The 16,857-nt window shown below is 35.2% G+C and overlaps 3 protein-coding genes and 1 long non-coding RNA gene across 4 annotated transcripts in view; 2 read left to right on the forward strand and 2 right to left on the reverse strand.

Moving 5' to 3' along the window:
- Nucleotides 1-2,355: 2,355 nt before the first annotated feature.
- Nucleotides 2,356-3,049, reverse strand: LOC149537714 (uncharacterized). The gene is made up of 2 exons (XR_016355874.1): nt 2,952-3,049; nt 2,356-2,792 (listed from the first exon to the last, which is right to left on the reverse strand). It is a non-coding gene; the product is annotated as an uncharacterized LOC149537714 (long non-coding RNA).
- Nucleotides 3,050-4,919: 1,870 nt separating this feature from the next.
- The window catches only part of ARF3 (ADP-ribosylation factor 3), a 44,783-nt gene continuing 32,845 nt past the window's right edge, over nt 4,920-16,857 (reverse strand). Inside the window, exons 6-8 of the mRNA XM_089799088.1 lie at nt 16,804-16,851; nt 5,447-5,577; nt 4,920-5,301 (exon numbers count right to left, since the gene is read on the reverse strand). Coding sequence (XP_089655214.1) covers nt 5,268-5,301; nt 5,447-5,577; nt 16,804-16,851 — 213 coding nt within the window. The 3' untranslated portion in view covers nt 4,920-5,267. The remainder of the gene's footprint in view (nt 5,302-5,446; nt 5,578-16,803; nt 16,852-16,857) is intronic.
- On the forward strand, nt 6,460-8,009 carry LOC149537716 (uncharacterized). The gene is made up of 3 exons (XM_089800179.1): nt 6,460-7,435; nt 7,581-7,879; nt 7,999-8,009. Exons 1-3 carry the CDS (start codon nt 6,696-6,698, stop codon nt 8,007-8,009), a joined length of 1,050 nt encoding a protein of 349 aa, XP_089656305.1. The 5' UTR covers nt 6,460-6,695.
- LOC149537717 (uncharacterized) lies at nt 7,863-10,846 on the forward strand. The gene is made up of 3 exons (XM_089800182.1): nt 7,863-8,433; nt 8,531-8,754; nt 10,435-10,846. The coding sequence occupies exons 1-3, from the start codon at nt 8,206-8,208 to the stop codon at nt 10,844-10,846; spliced, it is 864 nt and encodes a 287-aa protein (XP_089656308.1). The 5' UTR covers nt 7,863-8,205.

The following is a 16,857-nucleotide window of genomic DNA, read 5'->3' on the forward strand; positions in this document are numbered from 1 at the left end:
GAATGTGGAAAGATTCTAACATAAGCATCAAAGACAGAGGTCAAGATGACTTCAATGTTAGCTTACCCAATTTAATATAGCAAAACCATGCTCGCATCAAAGCATAGATGCCAAGATGACCAAAAGAATGGTTGTGCAAAAACAGTTAAGGATGATGCCTCAAATCTACTAAGTGTTTCAAGGGGGCAACAAGAGACACTCTAGAGTTTCAAGACCACACCCACAAGTACAAAACAAATAAAAACATGCCCCATGCCCCAAGTCCTCTAGCTATGCATCCCGAAGAGACTTATCAGACAAGGACTCTTAAAAAAAATCAATAACAGGCAGCACACAAATAAAAGATCATGACATAAGTCAAACATTAAGTGTTGCGTTTAAAAATTTAAGTGAGTTAACTGATACTGAGTTCTGAGGATAAGGATCAAATGCTTGCAACAAGGGAAGATCACATGACAAAACTGGGTAAGACCAAACTGATAAGTGTTGAAAAATACTCGATGTCAATGGTTGAATTAAAAAATACAAGTGGGGTGGTGTTGAAAAAAACATTGTTTGCAAGGTGTCCTAAAGACTAACACAGCCAAGAGACCAAAGCGAACATAGTTATGCCCCCTAGACAAAGACCAATTCCAAACCAAGACAACAAGGACAAGGCATGATGGAGAAAGGCTAAGTGTTGAGCACACGTGCTAAGAAACAGGGGTACAAAGGCCTCAAGTAGCGCCTGTTTCCAGGTTTTCACCACTTGAATTTTTTTTATTTTCTATTTTTCAAGACTTTTTATATAAAAAAATTGTATTTTTTCTACCAAGGCACCTATTTTTAGGTTTTCACCAAAGCACTTTTTCTATTTTTTTTGAATTTTTTATTTTTTTGATTTTTTTTGTATTTTTGAAATATATAATTTATTTTTTTGAGATACATCAAAGAACTTATTACTAAGATTATCATTTTTTCATGACATTTTCCAATTTTTAGAATTTTCACAGTATATCATTTTTTTGGATTTTTGGATTATATCATTTTCTTTGTATTTTTTGAAATATATCTTTTTTTTTGGATTTTTTTCAGGATCAATAAATATGTACAAAGATTCCCCCAGATAGAATGAGCATCACGGATAGAACTTCTTCAAGTGCAAGACATTGACAGGATCAGGGAGCTGCTCTCCCTCTGATGTAGGTAGTAAATAGGCACCTGAACCAAAAGTTGTTGTAATAATGTAAGGTCCAAACCAATTAGGTTCAAACTTACCCTTTTCATCTCTATTCCGTTGATTCTTAGGATTTTCAAGTAGAACAAGATCTCCTACTTGGAATTCTCTAGGGTGAACTCTTTTGTTGAATGCTTTTGACATGCTGACATGCGCTTTTGATAGTTAAGATAAGGATGAAGTAGGTGAAGACCTACATGAATGATATTTAGAAGAATCATGGTAAGACTTAAAAGATGAAGAATGTGAATAATGCTTAGAAGAATCATGGTAAGACTTAGAAGATGAAGAATGTGAACGATATTTAGAAAAATCATGAAAAGACTTAGAAGATGAAGAATCTGAACGATATTTAGAAGAATTATGATAAGACTTAGAAAATGAAGAATCTGAATGATATTTAGAAGAATCTGAATGCAAAGATGAAACCTCATGATAGAAGCCATGGATGCAAGAGAGAATAAGACAAAAAGATAGAAGTTCTCTTTAAAAAAAAGCTTTGATGCTCAAAGTCCTTCAAAAACAGCTCTCCAAACCTGTAGCATAACAATAGCATAATTGTGGATGTATTGTGGATATATCATGAATTAATTATGAATGTATAATCGTGGGTGATTTATGGTTGAATTGTGGATGTCCAAAATGAAGAGAGGGCTCTCTCTTATAAAGAAAAATATGGAGGTGAGAGGCTTCTCACAACCAATATGGGATAATAGAGTTCGACCCATGTGAGACAAAATTTCACCAATGAAAAAAGAGGAGTGTTTGAGAAGAAAGTGGAAAACTGAAAAAGAGGACTCCCACTTAGAGATACGTGCATTTAAGTGTAGAGAAAAAAATTTAAAAATTATTTAATTTTTTTTTTATTTAATTTTTTTTTCATCACAAAGATATATTTAAGTGAAAATTTTATTTAATTAAAAAGGAGCAAATTCTTTTAATTAAATAGAAAATATTTAATTAAATTAAAAGAGGGGTTTTTCTCTTAATTAATTAAATGTGGATGAATTTAATTAAAAGAGAGGTTTTCTTTTAATTAAATGGGAACTTATTTTATTTAATTAAAAGAGAGATTTTCTTTTAATTAAATAAAACTTACGATAAAATAATCAACCTTCAAAAATATTGAAATAATTGAATTTGATCAAGGAAATTGATTTGAATTGATTTAATAAAATATTGCAAACCATTGATTCAGGAAATTGATAAATTGAATAATGGGCGCCCATAGTCTAGGTGACCATTTTAGGGTGCATACAGGAGTGTCAAAACTATCTTTGTTGGGTGCCAATGAAAGGCAATCCGGCAAGGAATGTTGTGGGATTAGTCTCATATTTAGCACATAGAAGTTGCCAAAGTGTTCAAAAAAAGAAGCCAATGTGGTTTAAACGAAAGCGAGGTGCCTGTCGATTATTGTGGGTGCAATCCCCCGCTGATTAGGCTCAGCCAGTAGTGAACGCCAGAATGTGAAGCCCATTTTGGAAATATCAAAGGTGTCGGCCATAATTTGTAGTGCTCACAGGGTTAAGCTCGCCGTGAATTTGGAAAGGTTGCCGGTTATGTCGAGAATTTCCACCTGCAAGGACCAAGATTTCACCACCCAGTTCCTGCAGAAAAAATCTCTACATGCCTGATAGGCTAGAAAAAAATTTCAAAAATATTCCAAAAATTGCAAGTAGAGAAAATAAATACTAATCTAAAAAATTAATTAAACAGATCTAAAAAATGACCATACCGAATTTGCAAATTGGACCTTCGGGTGCTAGTTTGCAAAAAAAAATTGCCTCAAATTCAACTATGGCCTAAGGTAGGCAAATTTATAGTCAAATTTCACCGAATACACTCCAGACACAATGGCGAAATCTGCTTTAGCTCTAATCGCTCCCAATGATTGCGATACTCTAAATTTGAGTCGAGGTCCTCTAAGAGGTAAAGCAAGAAGATGGTCTCCAATGGCTATATGAAGAAAAATTCCCTCAGCTCTGAAACCATGTAAGAATTTGTCTTAGGGCAAAACTCACCCAAGATCAAAGAACTCAAGCATAAGCACAGAATGAACCAACAAAGTATGATCAAAATAACAATATAATATTCAATTAATATGCATACACACTAGGAGAGCCTGAATATAAAAACCTCTAGAATACTTCTAAAATGTCTAAGAGTCAACAATATGATAAGCCTCACAACTAAGCACATGAGTTAGTGCAATGATGAGAGGATAAGCCTACAAAGGTGTCACGTAAAATTATGTTGTAGACACCATGTGCTTAATTAAGAATGCAAATAACTATATTGTCCACATGACAACTCAGATAAGTATGCAAACTCTAGTGTTGTAAACACCATGTGTTAAATTAGAGTTGCTTACACCTGTGTTGTCAACAAGACAACTCATAAGAGTACGCATACTCTCAAATAATAAAATAATGTATTGACTTAAGTAAACTTAAGCAAAGTGTAATAAGTAAACACTTGTTTACACCAACAAGGACTAATCATATAGGCTGGCTATGTATATTCGTCTTTAAAAAACTTAAACAATGAAGTAGACAAATGAATTTTGACAATATAGACTTACAATTTATTGGTGGCTAATATTAATAATATTTGTATAGAATGAAAATGATAATTAGCATATAAGTTTAGACCCAAAAAGAAAAAGACAAAAAAGGATATCAATATATGACCTCATATTTTATTTTTGGTAATAATATAATACAATGGTAGAGATCAACAAGGTTGTAATATATTGTTGTATTTTATTTTACACATTTTATTAAATACATACATATAAGCACACATGAATACATAGATAATTATTTTAGATATAAATACATACATATAAGCACACATGAATACATAGATAATTATTTTAGATATGTTAAATTTATTTATTATAAGTTATTGTATTTTGCTTTACAGTTGTTTGATTTGATTTAGAATAATAACTGCACAATACATCCACAACTACATCTGAATCTTAAGTGAACCAAAATGGTCATTTGTTGCTGAATATCTACCTTGATTACATTTTACAGTGACTGTTATTTATAAAGTACATTATATAATGACTACAACATATAGAGTAGTTAAAATTAATTGCGTAAGTGACTAGCATTAAAAAGGTGACCTGCCTCAATTTCTGTTCTTTTTCAAATGTTGTACTTTCCATGTCATGCACCTGGATCGAACTGTGTTTAAACAATTTTCTTTAAACCTATATATATATATATATAGAGCGAGAGAGAGAGAGAGAGGACGGTGAAGAGGTGGTGATTTAAAATATGGATCATATAACTAGGAATTATCTCCTTTCAAACAGTCATGAAATTAGACCACATAGCTCCCTTTGAACAGCCACTAGAAATCAACAATTGAAGATCAAGAGTAACCCCTTTGAATTGCATTTTAGAAATATCATCCACACTAAGGGTCAATTATGGAATTCCTAAGGCACAACTTCAAGATCCATATGAAATATCAATGTGGGGAAATAAACTTGGGTGTCCACAAGGAGAACCCAATGCTTTAACCAAAGCGGTTGAAAGATGGAAACCTGCAATTGATTTGTCCCCAATCAACATCCATTTTAAGTTCCATTAAAATGAAATATTTCTCTTTAAACTTTTTTAAATCTGGGCAGTGTATCTACGAACCTGTAAAAACAAAACACAGCTGATGCTACAAAAGACACAAAGCATTACTAAAACCATTGAAATTTTCTCCACAATGTTGTACTACTAATATTACAGAGATTGCTCCTGATAGCTCAGAATGGAACACAAGAGAACGACATGATCCAATAGAACCATATATCTCAGTGTTTATTGTAATATAAATTTCTCTTCAGCTTCAAGGTGCATTGTCAAAATCTTCAACAATAATGATATCATATTGCCTCCCTTCGAAACAAAAATTTTTGAATTAAAACTAGTCCCTCTCCACCTGGCCAATCCAATTAATCACTAATGGTGCATATAATGCTTATGTCTTGGGACACAAATTTGCACACAATCACTTCCACAATCCAGAATTTTGCTGTCACAAGTTATCGGCCCCCTGATTTAAGTGTATCGCTTAACCTATGCACAGTCATAAAATCAGAACATACAAGCTATCTAAAGCCATCTATTTCACTACACCTAATTAAATATAAGCATAGCAACTCTAATTACCAAGTTCAAAAAATATATGTGCTAATATGAGCATAAAGGTGGAGACATTTACCAGTCCAATCCTTCAAATAAACCTTCACCCTTTAATGCAGAAGTCTTAAATATAGCCCACTGACGATTTTTTATTTTGTGCAATTCAAGAGACTCGGTAACTGCAGCTTCATCCAGAGCACCTGGAAGATCCTGAGTAAAAGAATGGAAAATGGAAAACCTTTAAAAAGTAAAAAGAATCTCCATACTCAAATATGAGATGTTATGGGTTTCACATTTGCCCATGGACAAAGGTAAGGTATACTATTCTTTAAATAATCAAACAAAAGAAAATTTTGTTCACACTCATTTGAATGCTAGAAGTATGTTCTTTCCCATCATAGGGGCTTGATTTTACTTCTTACAATGTGACATTTCAAGGTACACAGGAACGAGTAATAATGATTCAAAATAGTTATGAACAGGAAAAGTCAGTACAACAAAAGGTCAGTGCATGCTGTCAGTCACTGGACAATATTCCTCTTTCAGCATTTACTTCCTACTAGTTTAAATTATAAAAGAAAGTTCTTTACAATAATCAAAACTAAACCATTAGCTTGTCCATGTGGTGGCAACCCAAGCTAGACAAATGGGCAAGGTATAATAGCTCAAAGCATAGTTGGAAAACTTGCCGAGTTTCCTAGCTCGGCGAGTTTTTCACCAGTTAACTCGCCGATTCAAAAACTCAGCGGACTGGTAAAAACTCACCGAGCAATCGCGAAAAACTCGGCAAGTTTTTAAAAAAAACTCGCGATTTTCTGGTGAGATTTTCACCCGCGGCCTATGACGGATTAAAGCAGCAGTGAATGTGTTTTTTTCTCATTTTTTCTTGTATTTGGATTGTTTAGAGCCTTGAGGAGTGAAGAGAAAAAGGTTTGGAGGCATTCCTGGCTGATTGCAAGTGATTCAAAGCGGATTTGAGTGGATTGTAGAGGATTCTAACCAATTTTAGAAGACAAATTTCTTTCCAGGTATGTTCATCTTATCATAGTTTGAAAACTTTTTATAGTTTTATAACAAATGTTCTTTTGTTTTTGTTGTTGTTAACTTATTTGTAAATGTTTTCAAATCATTTAAAATCATTTTGAATCATTTTGATTTGAAACCCTAGCTTCTAAGGATATGGTTGAAGTTTGTTGTTTGCTAAGGATATGGTTGAAGTTTGAAGTTTGAAACTTTGAATCACTTGAAACCCTAGCTTCTAAGTTTTAACTTTGTTTATTCATTTTTCTATATATTTATGTGCAGGGCAGCGGTCAACCATTAAAAAAATGACAAACCCGCAAGAAGAGTGGCCACAAACACCATGCCCATCTGGATATATACGCACTTGGCCTAAAAATGCAAGAGATAAGGCATGGCAGTATGCCTATGAAGCTCCAAATCCAAATGATATTGGGAAGGTGATATGCATTCCCTGTGAGAGAATTATTTCTAGAGGCATAAACTGTCTCAAATACCACCTTGCAGGCATAAAGAAACATGACTCAAATCCTTGTCTCAAGGTAACTGATGAAGAAAAAAGATTCATCCATGCCCTACTTGCGGCCACTGAAGAGAAAAAATTGAATAGGGAGAGGGCAAAATTAGCTATGAGGGCAGCCATAGCTGAATCAGAAGGAGCTCCTTTTGATATGCAAGAGGAAGAAGAAGCACTTGAGAACATACCAGGATCTCTTCGTGGCCCACGGATTTGCAAACAAAATTTCTCATTTACCGGTTCCACTTCTTCTACATCTCCTACTTCTTCATCATCACCATCCGGATCCCCATCACGGATAGGTGGTTATTTTGTGCCCAGGAACACACCTGGAGCACAGACATCATTAGAGGGCACTGCATGGTTTAAGGAGGTGCATGAGCAAACTGATATTGCAGCAGCTGATTTTTGGTTTTTCAAAAATATCTCAATGAATGCCGCTGATAGTCCCTATTGGGTCAATATGGTGAATGCAATGACAATATCAGGCAAAGGGTACAAGCCGCCTAATCGCAAGGATATGAGTGGAAGGTTAGTATTTTACTATTTAGTAATTGTAAATAATTGTGATTCACTTTAGTTCATTGTTATATTTTAAATCTTAATTGTTATAACTTATTTCCTAATTTTTTACTAACACTTGCACTTTATTTAATATTACACCTAAATTTTGTAGGTTGCTTGACAAAGCGGTTGGTAGGGCAACATTGTTGATAGAAGACCAAAAGAAAGAGTGGAAGAAGTATGGCTGCACCATTTTATCTGATGGGTGGACAGATGGAAGAAGTAGAACCATTATTAACTTTTTGATTGCTTGCAAAGATGATTTGGTGTTTTGGAAATCTGTCGATGCCTCCAACAAAGTGAAAAATGCAGCCACATTGGCTTTAATGTTGGAGAATGTTGTCATGGAGGTGGGAATAGAGAATGTGGTGCAAATAATCACAAATAATGCAGCAGCATATGTGGCAGCAGGTAGATTTAATTTTTTATATTTGAATCAATATGAATCATGAATGTAATGCTATGGAATCTGGATAATGGTATTATTCAATTTAGATTTGATGTAATTTGTAAATACTAAATATGGAAAGTTTGTTATTGATTATTGATCTTTTGCTAATCTTTTAGGTAGAATCCTCCAAGAGAGGCATCCCACACTTTTCTGGTCACCTTGTGCAGCACACGTCCTTGACCTTCTTTTGGAGGACATAGGAAAACTTGATTGGGTGAGTCCAATTGTGGAAGATGCTAGGCGAGTCACGAAATATATCTATAATCACCCAAGGGTTCTCAGTTTGATGAGAAAAGCCACTAAAGGCAAAGATTTGATGAGACCTGCTATGACAAGGTTTGCAACGGTCTTCTTGACGTTGCAAAGTATTCTTGACCACATATTGGCTTTGAAGCAAATGTTTGTGTGTGCTGATTGGGTTGCTTCACCTTACGCAAAGAAGCCCGAAGGAGAGGCTGTGGCACGAATAGTGTTTGATGATAGCTTTTTTGCAAAGGCTAAGGAGATTGTGGAGGTAACTTCATTATATTTTTAGTGTATTCAAGTTTCATTATCAATTCATAACTTACTATGTTATTAACTAATTTGTATTTTTCAAATTTCAAATGTAGATGTCTCTGCCCCTGGTTCTAGTCTTGCGCACATGTGATGGGCAGCAATCCCCAATGGGAGGTCTTTATGAGGCCATGGATAGGGCGAAAGAGGCTGTTAGAAGTTACTATCACGGGGATAGTCTCAAATTTGACCCCATTTGGGAAATAATTGATAGGAGGTGGAACAATATGCTCCACCAACCTATTCATGCAGCAGGCCACTTCCTCAATCCCAAATTCAGGTACTATGATAATTGATTGTCCTTGAAGTTGGGATTTTAATAAGTCTTTATTTTACTTTACTTTTTAAGGTTGTGTAGTAAGACTTGATATCATTTTCTATTTGTTTTAGGGCTGATGATTCCTACTTAGATCCTAATGGAGAGGTCATGGAAGGTCTCTCTAAATGCATTGAGAGAATGATATCAAGTGAAGAGGAGAGAGACCTTATTGTGACCGAACAACAAATCTATGTGGAATCAAGAGGTCCTTTGTTCTCTTCTATGCTAGCAAAGAGAGCAAGATCTACTCAAGCACCAGGTAAAGCGTCAAACTTTAAAATTTTTGCTAATTGATAAGTTGTGCTTCTGATTTTTTTTTTATTGCTTTATAACTTTTTTAATTTTGTTTTGCAAATGCTTGGTGGGCAAGTTGGGGTGGCAATACCCCCAATTTAAGGAAATTTGCTCTCAGAGTCCTATCCCAACCTTGTAGCTCATCCCATTGTGAGTGCAATTGGAGCTTATTTGAGTCCATCCATACAAAGAAAAGAAACAGATTGACTCAAAAACGGCTTAATGACCTTGTTTATGTGCACTATAATCTTAAGTTGCGCATAAAAAAGGCACAGCTCTTAGAACTACCTGGTCCGCTTGATCTAGATGAGATAGATCCTTATTCTGATTGGACAGCACAGGAGCCAAGTCCATTGTTTACACCAGATGAGATCGCTGATTTGGAGAGGCAGGCCATGGAGGGGGAGGCTAACGCTGATTTTCAGTTCACTATGGATGACATTGAGGATGAGGACGAGGATGATGATGATTCAGGCGAGGATCAGGCATTACCATTAGGAGGAGATGCATCCTCTTCTAGGACGCCAAGTCAGTCAGTAGGGACGTCGAGCGAGGGGGCATAGCCACAGAGTTCACAGTCACGCAGCTCACGCCCTATCCCAGTGCGGGGCACTTCTTCTAGGACTAGACCCCCTCGCTTGCCTGCTAGTGCAAGTGGAAAGAGGAAGATGTGATTGACATTGTCAAATTGTATTGATGTATTTAGAGTTTTAGTATTTACTTCTAGTTTGACAGATTGAAACTATTTAGTAATTTACTATTTTGCTTCCTACCATGAGCATTCTGCATGAGAATGCAATTTTGTACGCATTATACATTTATATATCTAAACTTCGTTTCTTTCTTTTGTATTGTCTTTAATTAACTTATTAGATGCATCTTCTCATTAAATTTTGCAAAATAAATGTATTTTTAATTAAATTTCAGCGGTTTTTTAGGTTCCTGAGTTTTTTTTTTAAATCGCCGAGTTTTTCCCGATTAAACTTTTGGGGGGCTTGGCGAGTTTTTGCATTTGGCGAGTTTTCCAACTATGGCTCAAAGTATTAGCATGTACAATAGATATATAATAGACAATGTTTATCCATATACAAACAAACCAATTTTGTTATTTCGTAAAAGCTCAAACCAATTCTAACTATTCTTTGCCAACTTATATTTATATAAGAGAAAGCAATCGGAAAGAAATACAGAAATGGCAAATCTCTACAAATTGACATAAGAAGATCTGAAAATTTATCTCGTATAAGCTCAAACCAATTGTAATTATTCTTTGCCAACTTGTATTTATATAAGAGAAAAGTGATGGCAAAAAAACACAAATGGCAAATTTGTACAAACTGAGGTAAGAAGATTTAAAAGTCTTTTGCAGGTGCTACTGGCTGAATCAACTCCATTCCTCTCTCATGCCCTTTTATCTCTTTCCCCACCATCCTTGAATGACAAGGGACTTGCAACAAAACTGTTCTTTAAAACAAGCACAAGGACAGTAAGGGTTCATGTCTCAGACATTCCTTCTTTATATCAGCACAAACTTGAAGAAAAAGAAATTTCTTTGTTCCATGGGGATGCATCCCCTATGCTTTTTGGCTCGTACCCGTCACGGGGACGGATTTTTGCTGTCCCCTTTTTGACAAATTCGGAAACGTCCCCGAAACGGCAAAAAAATTTGGGCAGGAAACTTGAGGACAGCCAGCAGTACCAGGGACGGCTTCTAGCCGTCCCCTTTTTTCCAGCTAGTTGGGTAAAGGCAAAACAGTAAATTTTACTTTCTGTGCGGGTCCGTAGTTGTCTTAAAGACATAATAAAAATGTGCAAACCATATTTGTCCATTAAAAAGCTAAAACACTAACTCTTCTACTCATTTTAAGATATGATGTACTTGGTAAGAGGGAAAAAAACATAGAGCAACAGCAGTAGTACTTGCAGTGAAGAAAGATAGCATTTAGTATTTCTATTTACTACTTACTATTTTAGTTGCACTTCTCTTTATTCTATTCTGATTTCATGCATAATACTTGGAGACTTTAGGGATTTTGATTTTACTACGTATGTCTATGATATGTTATAATGGAGGTACTTAATATTTGTCATTTGATCATTTTCTATGTATTGATCTTCTAAAATGTCTATGGTGAATGGTTTATCAATGTTATGATATGCATACTTGAATTTTGTCTCTCTATATAAAAAAATCCCCTATGTTTTTAACCGTCGTCCCCTAAGGTCCTATCCCCTAAATTTTGGCTTTGACCCGTCCCCGTACCGGAAACACATCCCCGTCCCCTAAAATGTCCCGGTCCTAGAAACTCTGTGGAGCATAGGAAATTTCTCCAACACTACTGTAACCAAAACTTGAAAGAAAGCTGTGATACCAAATGGAGAGAAATACAAAACAATTTCCACTCCTAATCCTACGAGGAAAGATGTCACAGAGAATCTGATCCCTACAACTCTAGTTGCATTCAAGCATGTCAACACAAAAAATATCATGGAAGGAAGGGGCTTTCTAATGATTAGTTCATAAGGCACAACACTTGCTAAAGGTTTTACCAATGAGGTTGCAAGCAAAGTGGACTTAACCTTGGAGGAAGCGTGTTTAAGCTGTAGTACTAGGAAAGGTGACCTCCCAGGAAGTCCATGTGTCTCACCTTTGTCAGCATCACCTAGATCCAATGAATGCTAAATGTTCCATTCATTATCATGAGAGATGAGTTCTTGTGAACAGCTACTTGTGAAACATGAGTCAATGAGCTCAACTCAAAAACTACATAGTTGAATCCTGATAGCAATATCACAATTTGACTTGCTGTTGACAATATCCCCTACTTAACAATTAATGATCTTAAGGCACTTTCTAAGAGATGGTTCATAAGGCCCAACACTTGCTGAAGGTTTTGCAAATGGGTTGCAAGCAATGTGGGCTTAAACTTGGATGGAACTCTTTGTTTAAGCATGCTTGAGCTAAAGAAGTACTCGGATGGGTGACCTTTTGAGAGGTCTTTGTGCTTCATTTCTATGAGTATCACCTAGATGCAATGAGTGCTAAGTTTCCCATTCATTCTCATGAGAGATGGGTTCTTGTGAACCACAACCCATGAAACATGGGTCTATGAATTTGATTCAAAAACTACGAGTTAAATCATGATAGCAATATCACAATTTGACTTGTGGAAAATATCTCCTTATTAAAAATAGACAACCACACAAAAGAGAGACTGATATACTCTAGGGAAATCCTTCCAAAAAAGGATTAGTTCCAAAGCAATGAAAACATAGTATTCTTGGCAACTATATTAGTATGTTAATATAAGTTAGCAGTAGTTAGTAGTATTAAATAAAATTGTTGGAACAGCCCTTCGTAAGGATTTTGGGTTCCTACTTTTTTAAACTATAAATATTTTCTATTTTTAAAATATGTTGAATAACATAATAGGGTGCTCTCAGCTTGACAAGAGATGTGAGTTTCTCTGAATTTCATTTCTTCAGTTTTTACCAACATTGATATCACAACCAAATCATGTCGAGGACAACCAGTCATATAGAGTTCAACAGTCAAAAAGTGAGGAGGTTGTAAGGTTCAAAGCACCACTAATTAAAGTGACAGTTTGTCACAAGATTTGCAAGCACCAGTAAAATCATTTGGGCATAATACCATTTGCTATCAGAGCCAGGAAGATGTTTAAAGAAATTCGTTAAAGCTAACGGTCAAAAAAATATTGCATGTCCCTTTCTGGATCGTGATTAATTTGTGGACAATTAGCCTATTTTCAGAGTCTTCTCATAGCCTAGTTGATAAGGGAAAACTCCAAAGTTCTTGGGGTGCACAGCATGAGTCTTGCAGAGTTGTTAGCAATGAGATCAATTGATCTTGGTGAGCTTTGTGATGCTTTCAGAATTGATTTCAACTGTTTTTAAAAAGTCACTTAGTTGACTCATATCATGGGTCGTACCACGTGCTGATGCATGCCTATGAGTGAAGCATGATGGTTAGGGGGCAAATTGGTGCCCTTTTCTGTTACTTTCCAGATTTCTGGTGCCACCTAGGTCCCCAACATCTTTACTACTCCTTTATGCAATGAAGAAATCAATGTTGGACAAGTATATTATGGTTTTAGGCATAGTTTTAGAGCATGGACTCCACAATGACTCAGCTGGCCCACAAAATTTAAAAACTTTTGCCTCGCCAAAAAACTCAGGAATAATTGGCAGTAACTTAGCAAATTTACTGAACTTTTTAAAATCAAAAAACAAAAATTTATATGACAAGATCCCAATAACAAGTGGGGGTTTGGGAGTGGACAAATTTTTCAAGGAAAAATAGTTATTTTCTGCATTTACGCACAAGTTTTTCATGGAAATAAAGTGACTTTTTGCATTTACACATGAAGCAGAAGTTGCCACAAGTTTTTAAACTTGTCGGCTTGGGTGAGCGACTGGCCTAGTAGAGTGACTCCTGAGTTTTAAAAGACTTGGCAAGTTTTTCAACTATGGTTTTAGGAGGTTGTACAGCCAGTATACTTCACTCCTGTTATCAGACCTGCACATCTAAATTTTGATTAATGGGCACTTTTTTGGTATATACCTAATCTGCCCAAAACAAAAAATCTAAGAACTAAACTTTAAATTTATTTAGAAGGGAATGCTTTCACTAAATTAAACAATAGGAAATAAATTTAGGAAACATATTCAATTAACATCAAATAGATGAAAATAAGTTTCCTACTGTAAACATGCACATTATAACTTCAACCATATCAGAAACTTGAGGGGAAAGCACCATAGGATGCTGAGAGACTATCCTCCACCATTAAGCCCAAGAGCGTCAAACAACCAAACTGGTCAATCCAACACCTTGGCCCACAAGCAACCAACTCAACAGGAGCCACGACCAACCAACTCAATGTGTGTCTACTTAATTGAGAGGACCTATACTCCTCAACCTGCCTACTATGTTTCCTTGCCAGTTTCTAATATGATTGCTTTAGTAGTTCCAATGAACAAATACTCATATTAAATCCTTGATAGAATGGCAATTTAATTCAATAATAAATAAATTAAAGACTTCATAGAAGATTCTATAATATAGAATAGACTCATCCCTAGTCCATACCAATTACTTGTAAAATGTAAATTGCTGCTTTTCCTGGATTCAATTCAGATCTCAGAATCTCATCCGATCTAATATTATCAGCCCATAGTGAAGTCAGCCTGATAATTGCTTATATTTGATTTATTCTAGTCCTCCTAATAGGCAAGTAATTCAATAACTCAGTCTTAACATAATATTATTTGACTTTATTATTTATTAGTTATTAAATTTTATTACATCTTTATTTCTGGTCAGCCTTAACTATCTAGTTGCCGAGGGTTTATTATTTATGTGTGCAGTTCTGTGATCTGTTTTGGCGAGGACATGATGATTACCAGTTGGTGAAGTTCAAGTGTGATTTGAGATAGTGTTTCAGCCTTTGATCAACTTGAGGTGTGTTGGGCACAAGTTAGTTGAGTTCAAGGTAATTTCCTTTCTGTTCAGACAATGTTCGCAGTGTCTTAAAGTTGATACCATACCTGCACCCTGCCTTGTTATCATCCAATTGAGGTATGCTACTCGTTAAAAAATTTATTATACATGTTTATTCAACTTATTATGGATTATTGTTGCAGCTATGTGAAATGTATTGCATTTGTCATATCATTGTAATACACTGGATAGAAGTGCCACCAATTGGCTTGGTCTTTGCTCTTTTATCATTCACTCACCCACTAAACAAGCAGTAGCATTGTATTTACTCCTGCCTCTAAATAAGTGGAAAGTACTAAAACTGCTAACCCACTGAATAAGTGGATGTTTTTTAATTGATTACATAAGGAGTGATTGTGCTCTATAATTGCAATACGTTGGTTGAATAAGAATAAAGTGTCTTTTCTTACCGTCCTGTACACTCTGAAATAATCTTGAAGTGCAACTTCTTTCCTTTCAAGTTGCATAGCACTCCACTGAAGAACTGCCTAGTGCAAATACTTTCTAGTTGTTGCATTCTAGATAGCAGTGTGGTCATATTCCCATATGCACTCACCTTTGCTCATCTCAGGATCTGAGTGATCAGAAAATGACAGTGGGCATTGCATTGTATTTTATTTCCATTTGAAATAATAGATGAAGAAACTAGGGGTGATTACTGCAGCAGTAGTCATATGGGAGAATATTTGAGGCAAAACTGTGAGGAAATCACCCATTTCCATCTCAATTATTGTTCAATGCTAGAGTCATGCAGGCAGAGAAAAAAATAAAATTGCAGGCAAAAAAGAGGCCACTAGTTGCTAAAAAATATCCATTTAACAATTGCAGATAGGGCATTTTTACCCATTGAGAGGAAATATGTGATCAATAACTTTGGTATTTCTCTTTTCAAAATTCCCTACAAAGTCTTCTGATATAAATCCTTTAAGTCTGAATGTAAGTAAGGTAATGTAAATTTTGCAAATTTTGGGATAATATATAATGTGGAGATTGCAATCAAACATTTGGATTTAGGGTATTTTTCAGAAGTTTGTGATATTTGGTTTATGAAATCTGTGAGTTTGGCAATCAATTTTTTGCAATATTTTAAAAATAAAAAGTTGAGAATCTGCAGCTTTGAAAACTTTTGGGATCTCATTTTGTTAATATTGAAAAAAGTTTATTTTCTGCAATCATTGGGAAAATGGCCAATATTGAAAATCTATTTGACAAAGGCACAGAAACTCATCAGAAATAAAATAATATCTAGATTCACAAGAAACTAGCTATTGCTGAGTAGCAAGATCGTCAGAAAATCCTATTAGGCACAGTTCCTAGGCCTATTAATCACCTAGGTCACTTTGATAAATGTCATAGGGAAGACCTGTTGAGTCTGAAGTTCAGTCTCAAATGATTTAACCTCAAAAATCTAAAGTGCTCCCTCTACACATACCTTGTGGGATACCTTAATAAATAAATATCAAGTTTCCAAATAAAAGTAGGGTCATGCATCTCAAAAATTTGCTATTTTCTATCAAACTGAGTAAGGGGCTCTTGTCTGAACATCTCTTAAGAATCAAAGATAAATAAAGATCAACTTGTGATCCAAAATGTTGATGGTAAAGATTTGAACACAATCAAACCCAGAAATCTAGCTATCATCAACTTGTTGTCATCAACAAATCAATCAACAAGGAAGACATGGTTGTATTCATCATTAAAAATCTCACACCTTCCTTTGAGACATTTGTAATCTTTGAATCTCTAAGTTAAACTCAAAGCCTGACTTTTTATGAGGTCAGAACAAGAGCAAAATGAGTGAAGAGTTTTCCAAATCATAAGGATTAGGAGCAGTTTTGAGCAAATGAGCACATCCCCATGAATTGGTTATACTGGTGAAGACTGATGAGTCATACTATGTTAGGATGGGCAATCTATCCTCCATTATTAATAGTAGAAGGTTTGTGTTTAGGAGTTAATAGCATTTTGATTGATGTACATAAATGGATAGTATTCTATTTGATTGAGATGTTAAATTGGAGATATCCCTAACGAATGGTGTAAGGTGTATGGCATTAAGACATCTTCACCCACAAACATAATATTATTACTATTTGGCATATTTCTGTTAATAAATGTGGGGATCCTGACACTCTGTGCCATTGTCTAGTCCTATTCAATACTACTAAAGAAAATCATAGCAATTCTCATTTTACCTGCTTGTTTGCATAAATGAGTACAGCTGCTCCTTTCAGTTCCTCTTCCTGCCA

This window comes from Cupressus sempervirens, chromosome 9, assembly GCF_028749045.1.
Source record: "Cupressus sempervirens isolate cs-2001-9-10 chromosome 9, ASM2874904v1, whole genome shotgun sequence".
NCBI lineage: Eukaryota > Viridiplantae > Streptophyta > Pinopsida > Cupressales > Cupressaceae > Cupressus > Cupressus sempervirens.